This window comes from Garra rufa, chromosome 21, assembly GCF_049309525.1.
Source record: "Garra rufa chromosome 21, GarRuf1.0, whole genome shotgun sequence".
NCBI classification, from domain to species: domain Eukaryota; kingdom Metazoa; phylum Chordata; class Actinopteri; order Cypriniformes; family Cyprinidae; genus Garra; species Garra rufa.
Genome location: NC_133381.1, coordinates 6,837,843 through 6,856,844, shown reverse-complemented (window position 1 = coordinate 6,856,844; position 19,002 = coordinate 6,837,843). Strand labels below are relative to the sequence as shown.

General features: G+C 31.7%; 1 protein-coding gene across 1 annotated transcript in view; it reads left to right on the top strand.

The window, feature by feature from the left end:
• LOC141296274 (frizzled-3-like) overlaps window positions 1–19,002 on the top strand; it is a 36,246-nt gene that overhangs the window by 4,212 nt on the left and 13,032 nt on the right. The window contains exons 3-6 of the mRNA XM_073827539.1: window positions 2,722–2,832; window positions 13,188–13,258; window positions 14,982–15,170; window positions 17,401–17,538. Of these exons, the coding sequence (XP_073683640.1) occupies window positions 2,722–2,832; window positions 13,188–13,258; window positions 14,982–15,170; window positions 17,401–17,538 (509 nt within the window). The remainder of the gene's footprint in view (window positions 1–2,721; window positions 2,833–13,187; window positions 13,259–14,981; window positions 15,171–17,400; window positions 17,539–19,002) is intronic.

The window sequence follows — 19,002 nt, the reverse complement described above, 5'->3', positions numbered from 1 at the left end:
AAGTGTTATTTGTTTATTATACATTTAATGTATATTTAACATGTTTTTTTATGTAAAAAAAATGTGTGTAAACCCCACAAAAATTATGGCTTCTTACTTTTTATCCAGTGTGGATATGCAGTTAATTTTTTATTTATTGGTGAAAAATAAATAATTATATACAGTATATTTATTTATTTAGAATACATTTAATTTATATTTATCAGATTTTTGTCTTATACCAGATTTGTTAATGAAAAACAATTGCTTTTCCATAAAATTCTCAGGGTGATTTTGCTCTCTTATATAATTATGTTTATTTTTTAAACAGATTTTTTCTTAGATTATAACTTACCAAATTCTTCAATGAAATTTTTCTTTTGAACAGCAGACTGTAATGACATTTAATACTAAAAGCAGTCTCCATTTCTCTTCTCCCCATTTATGTAATGCAGTTTGTGCTTGCTCAGGACATTCTGGTAGTTTTAATGCCTGCCACGGCCATTTTGATGAATCATATCCATATGAAATGCGATGAGATCATTCTTGCCTGAGGTTTTTTGCGCGCGCGTGTGTGTGTGTGTGTGTGTGTGTGTGTGTGTGTAATGGATCTGTTATTTATCAAGAAAATAAACTTAGGTGCTGACATGTCTGTCGGCACCTAAAGAAGACTAATTATAATAATTATTCAAACCGCAAAAATTTTTGAAAATTACTTGTTAAATGTTGATTTATTTTAAACACTTTTCAATCAAACCTGTTACAAAATCAGGTGTGTGAGGTACTATATATTTTTTAATAATAAATTAATTATATAGAATATTAATGATCACATTTCAGAGACATTTTGAATTAAAAAAGGGAAAATATATATATAAACATTAAAAATAAATATTTTTTTAAATATTTTATTTTGCTTTTAACTTACATGTCACAATACAGGACACATTAAGACAGAACTAGATAAAAAAAAAAATACATTTAAGAAATAAATAAAAATATTAATAAACAGGAAAGTAAATAAAAAAAAACTAAATATATATATATATATATATATATATATATATATATATATATATATATATATATATATAAATTTAAATACTCAAACATATCTTCCTGCTAAATAAATTAAAAAAAATATATATATATATATATTTTAAAAATATAAAAACTCAACCATTTCTTCCTGCTAAATAATTTGACTCTTTTAATATAAAATATAAATCTTTTTTTTATATTTTATGTTTGCTTTAACTTATACATCACAAAATACAAGACAAAATAAAACACTACAGAACTAGACAGAAATAAAAAAATAAAATGCAATACATTTAAGAAAGCTATCAAAATAATAATCAACAGGAAAGTAAATAAATATTATTAAAATATATAAATACTCAAACATATCTTCCTGCTAAATAAATAAAAAATTTATATTTTTTTTTTCATTATAAATGCTCAACCATTTCTTCCTGCTAAATAATTAGACTATTTTAATATAAAATATCAATCTTTTTTAAATATTTTATGTTTGCTTTTAACGTATACATCACAAAATACAGGACAAAATAAAACACCACAGAACTAGACAGAAATAAAAAATAAAATGTAATACATTTAAGAAAGAAAGCAAAATAATAATAAACAGGGAAGAAAAAAAAAACACAAAATATAAAACAATTATAAATACTCAAACATATCTTCCTGCTAAAAAAAAAAAAAAAAAAAAAATATATATATATATATATATATATATACAGTACAGACCAAATTTTTTTTATTATAAATACTCAACAATTTCTTCCTGCTAAATAATTAGACTCTTTTAATATAAAATATATATATTTTTTGTATTTTATTTTTGCTTTTTAACATATACATATAAAAAAATAACACACTACAGAACTAGACAGAAATTAAAAATAAAATAATACATTTAAGAAAGAAATCAAAATAATAATAAACAGGAAAGTAAATAATAAAATAATAATAATAAAAAAAAACTAAATTTAAAACAATTATAAATACTCAAACATATCTTCCTGGTAAAAAAAGAAAAATAATAATATTAATAATAATTTAAAAAAAATATGAAATGTATAAATATTCAACCATTTCTTCCTGCTAAATACTTAGACTATTTTAAAATCAAATGTAAATCTTTTATTTTTTATATTTTAGTTTTGCTTTTAACTTATACATAAAATAACATGCTACAGACCTAGACAGAACTGAAAAATAAAATATAATACATTTCTATTTGTATATTTATAATACAAGAAAAAAACTAAATAATAATAAACAGGAAAGTAAATTAAAAAAAACATAACATATACATTTTTTTTATAAATACTCAAACATTTCTTCCTGCTAAATAATTGTACTCATTCAGATATTGATGATATAGATATCAGACCAGAAGTGTAAAACTAATTTGCTTTACATTATTTGCTTGTGTAATAGCCTGTTGTAGAAATATCTAGAGGGAATGTCAAACAGCTCCATAAATCTTGTCAAACGCCTCTGTGGCGTCTCAGGAATGGCATGTTGTTGAATGCTGCTTTATTCCATGTGTTAAAGGAACTATTGGTGCCATCTTATGTTTTTCCCGGTTATGATCTGCAGAGACCCGTAATGGATTGATTTGAAGCGTGGAGTAATGCGCTTTCTCCCATTGTTTCAGTCAATTAAACACAATGAAGAGCATAAGCGTCCATCTGTGTTCTGAAATCACAACAGAGCAGCCGGTGTCAGCCGCCTGCTGTAGGTCTCGGGGGTCACGTGACCCAGACGGCCCTGAGGCTCATGGTGGTTCATCTGTCAGGGGTGTACAGTATCCCCTGTGGATATGTATTACATCACCCCGAGATGCCCTGCTGGTGAACCAAAGCCAGAGACCGTAAAAACAACCCTTACCCCCCTCCGCATTTGCCCCAGTGCTGCTTGTCATGAGGTAGCAATGCTGGGTTGATGAATCAGTTATTCAATACACGGCTCTGTTGTATGATGTCAAATAAAGGGAATAAAATGTTTGCAACTATATATACACTACCTGTCAAAAGTTTTTGAACAGTAAGATTTTTAATGTTTTTTATGAAGTCTCCTCTGCTCACCAAGCCTGCATTTATTTGATCTAAAGTACAGCAAAAACTGTAAAATTTTGAAATATTTTTATTATTTAAAATAACTGTTAGCTATGTGAATATGTTTTGAAATGTAATTTATTCCTGTGATTTCAAAGCTACATTTTTAGCATCATTACTCCAGTCACATGGTACTTCTAATATTCTGATTTGCTCCTAATAAAACATTTATTATTATTATTATTTTTTTTTTGATGAATAGTAATATTTTGTAACATTGTAAATGTCTTTATCATCACTTTCACAGTGTATAATGTCACGAAAGCTTTTTATTTCAGATAAATGCTGATCTTTGGATCTTTCTATTCATCAAAGAATCCTGAAAAAGCTTACTCAAGTGTTTTAAATATGGATAATAATAATGATAAGCATATTACAATGATTTCCGAAGGATCATGTGACACTGAAGACTGGAGTAATGATGCTGAAAATTTAGCTTTGATCACAGAAATCAATTATATTTTAAAATATATTTAAAATAGAAAGCAGTTATTTTAAATAGTAAAAATATTTCACAATATTACTGCTTTTGCCATATTTCGGATCAAATAAATAAAGGCTTGGGGAGCTTGAGGAGACTTTTTCTGTCCAAAAACTTTTGAGTGGTAGAAAGTAAAATAAAAACTTTTTGACTTGTGTATTTAATGAGCCTTCGCAGAATTACACTGTTAATAACATCAGTATTGTTCCCAATATTTTTAATAATATTAATGTTATATTCCTTTGACTGAAAAAATAAAAAAAATGTAATCTAATAATATAAAACATCTAAAATGTGTATTAAAAATATTTTTAACAACACATAAGATATTAATAAAAAGTTACACCATCAAACAACATCAGTATAATATTTTTTCCTCACTTTATTTGTCATTTATTATTTATTTATTATTATTATGTATTATTATAAATGTATTGTCATATTTATTATACATTTATTTTATAAAATTATATTTATTATTATACATTTTATTTTAAATTAAATAAATGTATTATTATGTCATTTATTATTTATTTGTCAAGTATTACCATTTTTTTTTCAATATTTTAAAAATACAGTTTAAAAATGTTCCTAATATTTTTAATATTGTAATTTTTTTATATCACTACAAAATAAATTAATTATATATTAAATTAATTTAAAAAATAATCACATCATACAGTACAAAGAGCATTCACAGAATTTAAGACGTTGACTGTAAAAAGGGAACAAAATATTGTTTATATAAAATATTGTTTATATAAAATGTCTATTTAAATATTTTAACAAATACTATTTACAATTATATTTTAATCAACATAAAGAAATAATTATTTTAACAGTGTAATTATAAAAAAAAAAGTGTAAATACTACATTTGCTGATTTAAAATAGAGCTAGTAAAATGTTTTTAACATTTTTCATGTAAATGTTTAATGTGGTGTTGCTATTATCCTAAAATTACTGAAAGTATTATTTAAAGACATACACCTGCATCAGTATTGTTCCCAGTTTTCTATACAGATTCATCTCATGCAGCCTGTTGATTTTACAAATGCTATGTGATTCAGCATTTATTAAGATGAATCATTTTAATGAACGATTGGTTTGCAGATCATACATAACTAGTGTGTGACTGTTGCACAGTGGCTTTATGTTTCCTTTCATTATATGGAAATCCCGTGTGTATGTTGACTAAAGTTTACTCTGTTGTGAATGAGGCCAGGCGATTAGTTCTGACCCTGATAAAAACCATAAATATAGGTTAGCCATGTATTATGTGCTTACGTTGAGCTGGATTCAGTGCGCGTGAGTCAAATCCAATCGGAAAGATAAGCTTTTCACAGTAGCTTTAGGTTTTGTTTAATATCCCAATAATGTTTTTTTTTTGTGTGTGTGTAAATAGTAGCCTATTTCACGCAAAAATAATATTATTTTTTTTATATAAAATTATTAGGATTTTCTTCTTTTTTTGCATGGGGACAATTGCATTTCCCTTCCAAATTTGTATTGCTGTTAAATAAAATCTTAATACAGTAATAAAAATCATCCTTTTTTTTAATTAATGAATGCGTTAAATGTGCACTCTAACAAATATTACCATAATGTATAATTACGTTAAATTTTAAAGTAATTATTTTTTTTACATTACAGTGCAGGTAATTTGGAAATAAATGCTTTACTCTCATGAAAAAAAAAAAAGATAAACATAAAATATTTTAAAGCATATTTTGATTTTGGGGTGAAATACGGCTCGTTCATGTTCTAGACAGGTTTCATGAGATGTAGCCAGTTTGTGAAAAGGTTAATAGGCTTGTGAATTGATTTAATCTGTTAACCCTTAGTTCAACCATTTAAGTTTTCAACAGCCACCAACCACTGAGTAATTACAAATTAACCAGAATATGATGTGACTGTGGGCTTCCTTGATGTTGAACCAAAAGCACTCACCCTTCCCGCCCTGCGCTGATTAAAGATCTCCAGGGGAATTTACTGTCTGGTTGGTCTTGGGGTCTAGACGCCCTCATTGTGATGCGAGCAGTGATGCTGTAGATGGGCAGAATCTAGGCGATAATGACAGACCTGTGTGTGAGGTCACCAGTCATTGGTTAAAATCAAAGACTGAGACTGTTCAAAATGGAATACTGGCGTACTGATTAATGTATGCGGCACATCATCGGTCATTTGCATAGTACACACATATACTGCTGAAAAATATTTTTATGGTAGTGTGCCATTCCAAACAGCCACAAACTACTCTACCTACTATTTTTTTTAATACACAGCAAAAATGACTTTCTTGCATAGTGCACTACCAGTCAAAAGTTTTTGAACAGTAAGATTTTTAATGTTTTTAAAGAAGCCTCTTCTGCTCACCAAGCCTGCATTTATTTGATCCAAAATACAGCAAAAGCAGTAACATTGTGAAATATTTTTACTATTTAAAATAACTGTTTTTTATTTAAATATTTTAAAATGTAATTTATTCAAAGCTGAATTTTTAACATCATCATGATCCTTCAGAAATCATTCTAATATTCTTATTTGCTGCTCAAAAAACCTTTATTATTATGTTGAAAACAGCTGAGTAGAATTTTTTTCATGTTTCTTTGATGATTGGAAAGTTCAGAAGAACAGCATTTATCTGAAATAGAAATCTTTTGTGACATTTCATATCAACACTTTTGATCAATTTAAAGCATCCTTGCAAAATAAAAGTATTAATTTCTATAATTTCTTTAAAAAAATGTATACTGACTCTAAGCTTTTGAATGGTATAGTATATAATGTTACAAAAGCTTTTTATTTCAGATAAATGCTGGTCTTTGGATCTTTCTGATCATTAAATAATCAGAAAATCATCATATTAGAATGATTTCCGAAGAATCACGTGACACTGAAGACTGGAGTAATGGTGCTGAAAATTTAGCTTTGATCACAGGAATAAATTACGTTTTAAAATATATATTCGAATAGAAAGCAGTTATTTTAAATAATAAAAATATTTGAGTGATTTACTGTACTTTGGATCAAATAAAAAAAATGTGAAAAGTGTGTATTTGTCTGCAAAAAGTGTTTATGTATGCCTAATAAAACACATAAAATTTAGTTTTTTTCCCCTTGAAATTAAGTTTATTTTCCTGACCCCAGTGGCAGACTTTTGTCTCGTTTTAGGCTTAAACTCACTTAATTTTGATCATTTTTTCCCCAGAAAACAAGACTTGTTAACTTGTCATTTTATTTTATTTATTTTTTTTTTTTTTTAAGTAAACGGTTTTGATTTAAAAACGTTTAGATGTTTCTGCTGGAAAACAAGACAAAAATATTCTATAATATTATGTCATATCCAAATAATCAGTTGACCTCAGTACTTTGCACTTTTTATGTCTTGATCAAAGGTTGATGGAAGAAAGAGGCTTTTATTACTTCAGGTTTCATTTGTTACAATGGATAATACAACATTTTTGTGGTGTACTAGGACTTGTGTTTATGTTTGAGGAGATTTACCCAGTTTTTGAGAAGGTTAATAAGCTTGTGATTAAATTAAATCAGTTAACCCTTTAGGTTAACAAACACCTTTTAGGTTTTTTAACAGAAAACCTAAAAAAAACTAGCCATTTAATACAGTTATTTACTCAATGATATTTGTACTGGGAAAACAAGACAAAAATGCTATAATATATAATATGCACAACATTATTCTACATTGTCACATGACCTCCGTACTTTGCATGTTTAATTTAAAATTACATTGCATTTTGGGATTTCACACAGTGTTTAATAATGCACATTTTGGCAAATGTAAAAGGTCACCTGTCTAATCCAGGCTTACAAGAAATTTGCATACTATGTCACACAACATGTATACTGCAGAAACAGCACTAATAGTATGCTAATGTGCTGTTCTAGAAGATTTTCCACAGGAAAGCAGAAAATCGTGGATCATGGATAGGGAGTAAGGTGCTATTTTTATTCTGGCATGTATGCTGATGAAAAATAATGCATAGAAAATACAAAGAACTCACTGACAAGTTTTCACCATCTCCCCTCACTAGCGTTTTAGTGTCAAATTAAAAATAGCTCAGCTCAGAAAAACACGTTTGCATTCAGTACTATGCCTTCCTTTGTGAACGGCCTCTAATTCTGTACGTTTTTGTATGCATTCAGATTAAAATTGTAATGGTGTTTTGTTTTTCCGTAATACCCCCTGTAGTTTCTACAGAACTGCTCTTTTCGAGATGGACTCCAATCTCTTTCACCCTCTTCAATTCTCTCCGTCTTCCTTAACTGGGTAGAGGCGTCACCATGGTAACAAACCGTAATTGTACAGCCTCAAAAGGACAAGCTTTAGCGTTCCCATGAGGCAGGCTCTCACGCTGACCTTTGACCTCTGAGGATGAAGAGTTGTCAAAAGCCCTCCACTTCAGATGGGCATCAGTGTTACCATGGTATGCCTGTTAGAAATGTAAGGAAAGAGCGCCTAGATGGGTGAAACCTTGGAAAGACGCGGTCAGGACTAGAAGTGATCTCAATTCAGGGCTGGTTTGAATGACAGGACAGAAGGAGTGTGGGAGCGGGCTGTCCTTTCTTTCTTCTGTTTTTCTTCCAGAGCTCAGATGAAGGAAATAACTCCCCGTTTGGCCAATTTTCCCCATTCAAGGCCCTTGAGTCTTTCACGCCTGTGTGAAAGTAAAGGGCCGCCCAGAGCCAATTGGTGACTGCAGAAGGAGTTTATCTTTGTTGTTGTTCTAGGAGAGACAGGATGTGTTTTATTCTCCATGTGCCCCTGCACGCCACAATTAATTCAGCCGTTCAGAGCGGCCAGCGTGTTGTCGTGTCACTCACATGGACGATTCACTTCTCGTTTTGTGTCCTCATTTATAAGCACTCAATCAGTGTCTCTTTATATCTGTGAGAATAAACGTACTGGAATGTTTTACAGCATTTTGAATGTATAAGTGTTGTAAGTTGTACTTTTCACCAGTAAAAAAATAAATAAGTTCTCTTCTTTTGAACTTTCTATTCAAAGAATAATAATAAAAAAAAATTTGTTGAGCATGGAGTAATGATGCTGAAAATTCAGCTTTGCATCACAGAAATAAATTGCATTTTTAAAATATATTAACATATAAAACAGTTGTTTTAAATTGTAAATATATATCACAATATTACTGTTTTTGCTAGATTTGTAATCAAAACAATGCAGCCTTGGTGAACATAAAATACTTATTTCAGAAACATTTAAAAAATCTTACCAACTTCAAACTGGCATGCCTAATTTCTCAGACGTGATATGCAAAACCTATTTAAAATTCTGAAAATGATTACATTTATTATCATATCAGAACAATATTTTAGTGTTTGTCTGTGGTGTAACTAATTTTTAATGAGTAAAAATCAAGTATGCGTTTTCTCCCAGTAAATGTAGTAAATATATAATAGTTGTTTATATAGTTAATATTATTTTATTTTTCCATATTTTTGCTTTACTGTAATAATTAGAGATTTTAAACAATATAGAAAGGTTTGTGGTTTAATTTAAAGGTAAATTTTTACTTCTCTTTTGCTCACCAAGCTTGCATTTATTTGATCCAAAGTGCAGCAAAAACAGTACAAATTTAAAATATTTTTACTATTTAAAATAACTGCTTTGATCAAAGCTACGTTTTCAGCATCATTACTCCAGTCACACAGTTCTTCAGAAATCATTCTAATATGCTGATTTGTTGTTCAAGAAACATTTTATTATTATTATTATTATTATCAATATTTAAAACAGTTAAGTACAATTTTTCAGGATTCTTTGATGAATACAGAGATGCAAAGATTAGCATTTATCTGAAATAAAAAGCTTATTTTTTGGGGGGAAAAAAATAGAAATTAATACTTTTATTAAAGGGGCTATATGCAACTTTTTCCCCGAAATAAATGTAACAATAGCCTTTTTATTTGACCATTTATGACTCAAACATCTCCTGATGAGCATATTGACACCTTGTCAGCTCACAGTGGGTGCACCTATAAACTTGTATCCTATTTTTCCTATTTTCTGCCGGGTCGGATTTTTCGTGCACTGTCTGTGGATGTGACGTCAAGCGCGTTCATGTTAAACGTTTCAGATCACTCTGCCACCACCGCTAGTCAGCAATTAGCCTATTATTGCAAACAAACTTAGTTTCTCAAACAATATATGTATTTGACTGTTCTTACCTCTGTAAACATAATGTTGACTTCTTTGCTGCGGGTGACTTGTGAAGTGTGTACGTACGAGCATGCGCTGCGAGAGCGAGCAGAAATGAAGAGCATTTCCATTTTTTGACCACAGGTGTCAGTCGCGAGTTTAAATTTCAGAAAATTGCATATAGCCCCTTTAAGCAAGGATGCTTCAAATTGATCAAAAGTGATGATAAAGACATTTATAATGTTACAAAAGATTTCTATTTTAGATAAATGCTGTTCTTCTGAACTTTCTAATCAAAGAAACCTGAAAAAAGTCTACTTAGCTGTTTTCAACATAATAAAAATAATAAATGTGTTTGTGCAGCAGATCAGAATAGTAAAATGATTTCTAAAGGATCATGTGACTGGAGTAATGAAGCTAAAAATTCAGCTTTAAAATCACATGAATAAATTACATTTTAAAATATATTCAAATAGAAAACAATTATTTTAAATAGTAAATATAGTTTAAAATTGTACTGTTTTTGCTTGACTTTGGATCAAATAAATGCAGGCTTGGTGAGCAGAAGAGACTTCTTTAAAGAACATTAAAAATCTTACTGTTCAAAAACTTTTGACTGGTAGTGCATATGGCTTCTGTGTAAATTTGACCAATTTATCATCTTAAATAAACTCAAATCTCTTAAGCTGACAGTAATGATGTAGTGTCATATCATTCATATATCATCAGCTCTGACTCATTAACAGCACAACTTGTCTCTGACATTTCAAGCTGCTTCTTTAAACCCTAAGATTTATTTGCTGCCAAAAACACTGGATCTTCAGCAGGGGTGTGGAGCTGCAGACAGACTGATGGTGGGTCACTGCTGATGGGAAGCGTCCTGATAGTATCTGACAGTGTTCAGGGCTAGAGGGAAGAATCTGTTACGTAAAGACTCTACAACCCTGGCAGGTCAGACTATCTAGTGCACAGCAGTTTGTCAGACCTTGTTAACTTGAGACTTGAGCTATCAGCGATAAACAGCTAGAGATGGATATTTTGTGTTTGAATGGTTTGCTTCACATTCACTGTTGACCTGCTTTTATTAATGGAGTTTGCTAAGACAGGCATCATCATTATAATTGCTTGGGATTTGTAATTGGGTAATAATGTTCTAGATAAAAAATAGGCAAAAAACCCAACGGACATTAAATGACAAAGCTAAGCCTGTATTTACAAGAAGACAACTAAGCTGTTAAGCCTGGCATTGTGTCAACAAGTTTTACATAAATCTTATATAGTTGACTTCTAAAATCAATAATTCAGGTCAGTACTAAATAAAATAGCATGCATTTTGTATGATCCTTCTTATTTTGTTCAGATAATAACATTTTGCAGATTCTGCAAGGTGTATGTAAACTGAGCACAACTGAATGTATGATTAAATGAATGTGAAATCTGTCATTCGACCTGTCGTTTGCACTAATTAAATGACTAATGACAGCTTTAGAAAGCTTGTCGTGCAGAAACCCAGTCATTCAGAACTAATCAGAAGCACACACGGCCCAGTAGGGAAAGGGTGAGCAATTCTCGCATTAGAAAGACTTAAACCCTTTGACTTTCTAATCTTGAGAGAACGTTTTCTCCACAAACAGTCTTTCTGTAGAGTTGGTAAACTGGATTTTCCACTCGCACCAGGTCTGTTTGCCCGGCTGATTCCACCTGCTCTGTGAGCGAAGTGGGAGGGTGACGGGGGTTTTCCTGTTCGGATCTGATTTCACTCCTCATCCATGTTCAAATCTGCCAGAAAACACTGTCAGGCAAGAGTCCAGTCCAGACACCTGCATTACCCTGCAGGCATCCATTATGAGACTGCTTTTGTGGACATACAGTTGAAGTCAAGTTACCTTGCAGAATCTGCAAAATGTTAATTATTTTACCAGAATAAGAGGGATCATACAAAATGCATGTTATTTTTTTTATTTAGTACTGACCTAAATAAGATATTTTACATATAAAAAAAAATTACATATTGTCCTCAGGCTGACTGCTGTTTTTCAGAAAAATCCTTCAAGTCTAACAAATGTTTTGTTTTTTTTCCACACTTTTGAGTATTTCAACCATTTCCAAGAATGACTGTATGATTTGGAGATCTATCTTTTCACACTAAAGGACAACTGAGGGACTCAGATGCAACTATTACAGAAGGTTCAAATGCTAACTGATGCTTCAGAAGGAAAAACCATGCATTAAGAGTCAGGGGTGAAAACTTTTGAACAGAATGAAGATGTCTACATTTTTCTTATTTTGCCAAAATATCATTTTTTTTTTTCATGTAGTACTGCCCTTCAGAAGCCACATAAGATATTTGCATGTTCCCCAGAAGACAAAATGAGTTAAATTTGCCCTGATCTTCAAATTCAAAAAGTTTTGGAATTTTTGAAAGTTTTTGAAAAGCACTTAATGCATTGTGTTTCCTTCTGAAGCATCAGTGAGTGTTTGAACCTATTTTCTCTTGTCGACTTATATGTAAACATCTTTTATGTGAAATATCTCAGTACTAAATAAATAACATGCATTTTGTATGATCCCTCTTATTTTGGTCAAATATGGTCAAATGTTAATATGGTAATCATTAAGTTCTGTTGCAAATGCTTTATGAAATTACCTTGCCATCGCCCTGTTTTTTGGACATACCATGATATATGCATGTGGCAATCTTTCAACATCATGCTGAATGTTAAGTTATGATGTCAATAACATTTTCTTTGAACATGTACAATGTAATATTAGTGGTTTTTTTAAGTAACGTTTTTTAAAGTATCATGTAAACTTAGGATTTCGTATGAATATGGCTTTTATTCAGTACTATTTTATATCAAAGCACCCAGACATTACATGTTTTTTGGACATGTATCATGATAATACCATCATTCAATACTATACTGTAATTTCTTTTAAGTATATTTTATGTAAATTTAAACATTATTCAGTACTATAGTGTCTATCAATGCACATGGAGTGTCATGATATGCAATGTTAATTCTTTGATTTTTAGACATGTAATACCAAGTTAAATTTTCAAGTACATTTAAATATCATGTAAATATACCATAGTCTATGAAAATGGCCAACAATTAGTACTACTCTATATTAAAGCACCTTGGCATTTATTGGACATGCATTATGGTCAAACCATGTTTCTTTATCTTTGAAGAAGTACCACAGAGTACCATTTAAATGCCATGGTATTTGCAATCATTTGCCATCATTGTACTGTGGTACTACCACAGGGTTTTTTTCTTCTTTCTTCAAAACTCAAAATGGTGCCAGCTCTTGTCCAAATATACGTGCCTCGTTTTCTACCTAATCCACACTGAAATACAGTAGGTAGACGTCTTAATGTGTTATTTTTCTCACAGAGAAGTTCTCAAGTAGCCCTGGAAGCCTTAAAAGCACGCAGCCTTACTCTGAAAGCTCAAGGCTTTCAAAGGTAACCTCTATTCATCGATTCTTTAAATGAATCATGAGTCTGACAAAAGAAAAACAGGCAGAAACTTAATCCGTCCATTGAAGTGTTAGAGGAGTGGCGCTTGGCGACTGTGAGAGACAAATGTGCTCTTTTGCACCACTGCCAGAAACCCACCCGCTTCCCCGGGTTACTCCTCCTACTCAGTCTGGGCTCGCTGGCACGACGAGAGGCATTCACATCAACCCCGCAATGTTTTAATTACCATTACCGTCTTAGACATGGAGATTAGGCTAAATAATATGTATGAATCTCTCTTTCGGGAACGTGTGAGTGGTCTTGATTAATTACACCTTCACGTCTCACTGACAGACGAACAAAAAGATCCCTTCACAGAAAATGCAACTCTTATGTGCATTAGTCTTGCCTTATCTTTTGCTGGTTATAGTTATTTGCAGTGTGAAAGGTGCAATGTGAAATCGGTAGAAAAAAGGTAATACTTCATTTAATGCTTTTGAATGTTTAATGCATTTTTTTTTAGATGGTTACTGTCCTGATTGCTAATTGGAGAATATATATTATTCCAGTCATACAGTAAATGAGATTGCATACCTGTTAGTATTTTAGATAGAATCAAAGTAAATATACAAAAGGTGGTCTTTAATGTTAAATATAACAAAATAAAATGAAGAAGAAAATTAAAGAAATGTTATGTGTGTTTGTTTTATATATAAGTAATTGATATTAATTTAATTAAATAATATTAAAGTGTGTTTCATAAATATAAGTTTTATATAAAATATTTATTTAATTTATTGTACTTTATTATTTTATTTTATTTTTAATTGCCTCTGGAGTTTTATCATATAGTTTTTACTGTTATATATAGTAATATATATTTAATTTATTTATTTTATTATTTATAAAATAACATTTTTTAACATTTTAACATTTTACAAAAATTGTATATATAAATTTTTTTATATACTTTTTATTGTTATTATTTTTTTACTGTGTTTTATTTATATATATATATATATAAAATATATATATATAATTTTTGTTATATTATTTTGTTTTTATTTATTTGTTTTACTATGTTATAGCAATATTAAATATAAAATATGTATGTCATTACAGGACTTCAGTTCCTTTAAAATGTTGTATTTTGCATTTTCTTGCTTATTATTATTATTTTTTTTGCTTCATATTATGTATTGAAATGCCTTTTATCTGTATATAAATAATTTTCAACTATTATAATACTTTTTTATTTATCGTTACACCTTTAGGAATTATTATGCATCATAAAATGTCATGACATAATAAAACACTTGATATTTAGAGTCAATGTTTAATGCATTGTATGCCCTTTAAAAGTACAAACATGAATATGTAACCTTATCATGTATCATAACTGTCGTTGTAGTTATTCAGGATAGGGCATTTTGATTTTTGTTCAGGTTGTTATAGATACAGGCTTCAAATGAAGTGCTAGTCCTCAGCCAATAGCATGTGTGTCACTATGCTATGATGGAGAGCTCTATATTTCCATACAGTCAAGTAGAGAGAGCTACATGAGTTAATGCAGTTATCCAGCATGAGCTGCATATTTCAAAACACTGTCACACAGGGTCAGGCATATACTCTGATAAGGGGAGTTTTTTAGGCCGTTCGTGCAGAATGAGATGTAGATGCAAAGTCAGCGATGTGAAAGAGCCTGTGATTTGTTCTGCATGCCCTGCAGCACTTGTGTGGTGATGGAGACCTATGAGAGGCTGTTAGAAGAGGAATCGTCTCAGAGAGTGAGGTCAGCAGGGTCCACACCCTCCGGGAGAGAGACGGATAGATGGAGAGAAAGCTATCCGGATGCTCTTCCCGCTGGGAAGTTTGCGGCCATCGATTTTAAGTGCACATGCGTGAAGACGCACGCTATGTGAGTGTTTACAACACATTCGTGTTAACACACATACAGTGTGCTTGTGTGTTGAAATACTGAGAGCGGTTGTGGCTGTTAAAAGCATGTGAGTAAGTGGGCTTCAACACGCTTCAGTGAAGTTTTTCCTGGTGGGACACTTAGATGTTAGCGGTGGACAGTAAAAAAAAATAAAATACAGTAGTTTTTTGAAGTATCTTGGTATATATGACATATTTTTTGGTAATGGTGCCATGTTAAACCATGCTTTTTTGGACATCTAATATGGTACTAACCAGTAGTACCATGCTATTATTTGAAGTGTCTTGGTGGTGTCTTGGGTGGCATTTGCCTATTTTTTGGAGATGCTACCATGGTAAAACCAAGCTTTCTTTGAGATTTAGCATGGTAATAATACCTGGTAATGCCATGCTATTATTAAAAGTATTTTGGTATATATGGCATTTGCACATTTTTTTGGTCAAGGTACCATGGTAATAAGTGGTTATACCATGCTATTATTTGCTATTATTTGAAGTATCTTGGTACATATTGCATTTGCATTTTTTTTACATGTATCATGGTAAAACCATGCTTTTTTGGACAACTACCATGGTAATAAGTTAAGTGGTTATACCATGCTATTATTTGAAATATATTGGGATTTGCATATTTTTAGACATGGTGCCATGGTAAAACCATGCTTTTCTGGACATCTACCATGGTAATAACTGGTAAAACCATGCTATTATTTGAAATGTATTGGGATTTGCATATTTTTAGACATGGTGCCATGGTAAAACTATGCTTTTCTGGACATCTACCATGGTAATAACTGGTAAAACCATGCTATTATCCAAAGTATCTAGGTATATATGTCATTTGTATATTTTTAGACCTGGTACCTTGATAAAACCATGCTTTTCTGGACATCTACAATGGTAATAACTGGTAAAACCATGCTATTATCCAAAGTATCTTGGTATATATGTCATTTGTATATTTTAAGACATGGTACCATGGTAAAACCATGCTTTTCTGGACATCTACCATGTTAATAACTGGTAGTACCATGCTATTATTTGAAGTATCTTGGTATAGATGGCATTTGCATATTTTTGGACATGGTACCACTACCATGGTAAAACCATGCTTTTTTGGACATCAACCATGGTAATAGCTGGTAGTACCATGCTATTATTTGAAGTATTTTGGTATAGGGGGCGTTTGCATATTTTTTGGACATGCTACCATGGTAATTACTGGTAGTACTATGCTATTATTTAAAGTATCTTGGTTTACATACCATTTGCATATTTTTTGGACATGCTACCATGGTAATTACTGGTAGTACTATGCTATTATTTAAAGTGTCTTGGTTTACATACCATTTGCATATTTTTTGGACATGGTACCATGATAAAACCATGTTTTTTTTGGACATCTACCATGGTAATAACTAGTAGTACCATGCTATTATTTGAAGCATCTTGGTATATAGCATTTGCATATTTTTGGACATGGTACCATGGTAAAACCATTCTTTTTTGGACATCTACCATGGTAATAACTGGTAGTACCATGCTATTATTTGAAGCATCTTGGTATAAATGGCATTTTTATATTTTTTTTGGACATGGTACCATGGTAAAACCATTCTTTTTTGGACATCTACATTGGTAATAACTGGTAGTACTATGCTACTATCTGAAGTGACCTTTAACAGTATATATGGCGTTTGCATATTTTTGGACATGGTATCATGGTATTACTATGTTTCTGCTTGGCAAAGCTATGGTTACACTGTGTCTTTATTATAATGAATGAAGCTGTCAACACTGGAACAATCTGTGAGACTTTGGAAAGTAGGCTATTTTTTCTACTTGAAATCAGATTTTTTTTAAAGGCGCTGCGGTATAAACGACATAGAAGAATCTTTAATGTTCGACACATTTCTGCCACCACACAGTATATACGATATACAGCCCAGTCCTATTAGACAGCCCAAAATTCCCTTTATGGATTTGCGTGTCATTTTACTCCAGCTTTCTTCATTTTAAAGTAGTTCATCGTTCCCAAATGTCTCTGGCTTGATGGATGTGCAGCGTTCTTTTCCTCTTCAGAAGGCATCAACCCTCAGGATCGTCTGTCTAAATTTGGCAGCGCTCCTTTTTTTTGTCAGCGTGCGTTCTTTAGGGCCTTTAATTCATGCTCACTAAATAAAAGGCTGTGATCTCCATTCTGGATTCAGAGTAAGCCTGCAAACCGGCATTTCACGCTCTGACAGGGAGGAGATTCATGGCGTTCTAGTGGCGTCTCTATCTCCTCCACAGATACAGAGATTGTGCTGTGTTGTGTTCAGAGACAGAGACGGTCTGAGCTGCTATTTGTAGTTACACCCCTGTCATTCACATGCTTGCCTTGTGCAGATTTACTTGATACTTTTGACGGTGATTTATGAAAAACAGGTGAGTTTTGACATTTTTAAAGCAGGGGTTTTAAGAGAGGTAATATGTGTAAGCAGGGTCCGAAATTAACACTCGCCACTCGCCAAATGCGAGCAAATTCTCTGTCTGGCGAGTTCAATTTAAAGCGCCATCCGCCACATGGCGAGTAAATCTTTTCACCAGTAATGTTAATCAGTATCAGTCTCACGGATCTCTGTGATGCTCCCTCGATCGGGCCAGTGCTGCCTTGTCAATAACATTTCATTTGCCGTGCGCAAAAACAGTCTAATGGTGCGCTCACACCGAAAGCCAAGGGAATATGCGCATCGCGTCACTCGCTGTAGTTTTTCCCGTCACTAGCGCGAATAACAAGAAGGCGCGATCAACCATGGCAGAGATAAATACGCACGCTGCTACCTGTTGTGTAAGTGCTTGATTCACCAGAAAGCCAAATGCCGACGTGTCTGGGTTCACAGCACTGTAATGTTTCACAGATATATCTCAAGAATTCTTCTATAAACAAAGTGTAGAGAGAGTGTAAATAAGAGATTGATCTTGCGGTACAGAGAGCGTCGTTGATTATAATAGAGCTTTGTGATATCGGAAACTAAGATGACAGCTTTTAATATATTTTTTTTAATGGGAGTTTGTAAATGAGATATTGATTTAATAGAGCAGTTAAATAAACAAGAAGTTATTATTAAGTGACTTACATTGAGGCTACAAGTCACACTGCTGTGTTTTTAAACGAATCTAGTGAAATGATTCAATTTTCCATTCATAAAGAGAGTCACTTGCTTTATTCTTGAATGAACCATGCATTCAAACGAATCAAATGAATATGATTCAGTGATCAATTTCAGTTTCGTGCCGCCACCTGCTGGCATATATTTTAATTGAAGGAAATCTTAAATACTTCTTTAATTCTTTAAATTATCAATTGTATTTAAAGAAAAGTTATGCTGAATAAAAAGTTTATGTATAGTTATATTTGGCTTTTGACACATTTAAAGTATGTGGCTAAGAAATAAATATTAACTTTTTTTTTTCTTTTTGGTGGGGCCAGTAAAAATCTGAACCACTGGCCCGATCGGTCCAGTAGAAAAATTCCTTAGCGTTGAACCCTGCTGTGGCACAAAGACTGCGTCAGAAGCAGGAGGCCAGACAAAGAAAACAAGTAGTCTGACTAGATCAGATAGTTCGTTAAAAACATTTCCAAGTTACGGTATAATAAAAAATCTAAAATGACCAAAAAGTTGTTTTTCTTATTGTTGTTTGAATTGTCACTCCTCTCTGTCCGGAGCACACATAATATACAGAATAACGTGCTTTGGATATATCTGTGTTAAATCGTTCAGAATTTTGGCAGGTAAAAAATAAGCTTGGCCGGTGGATTTTTTAATCCA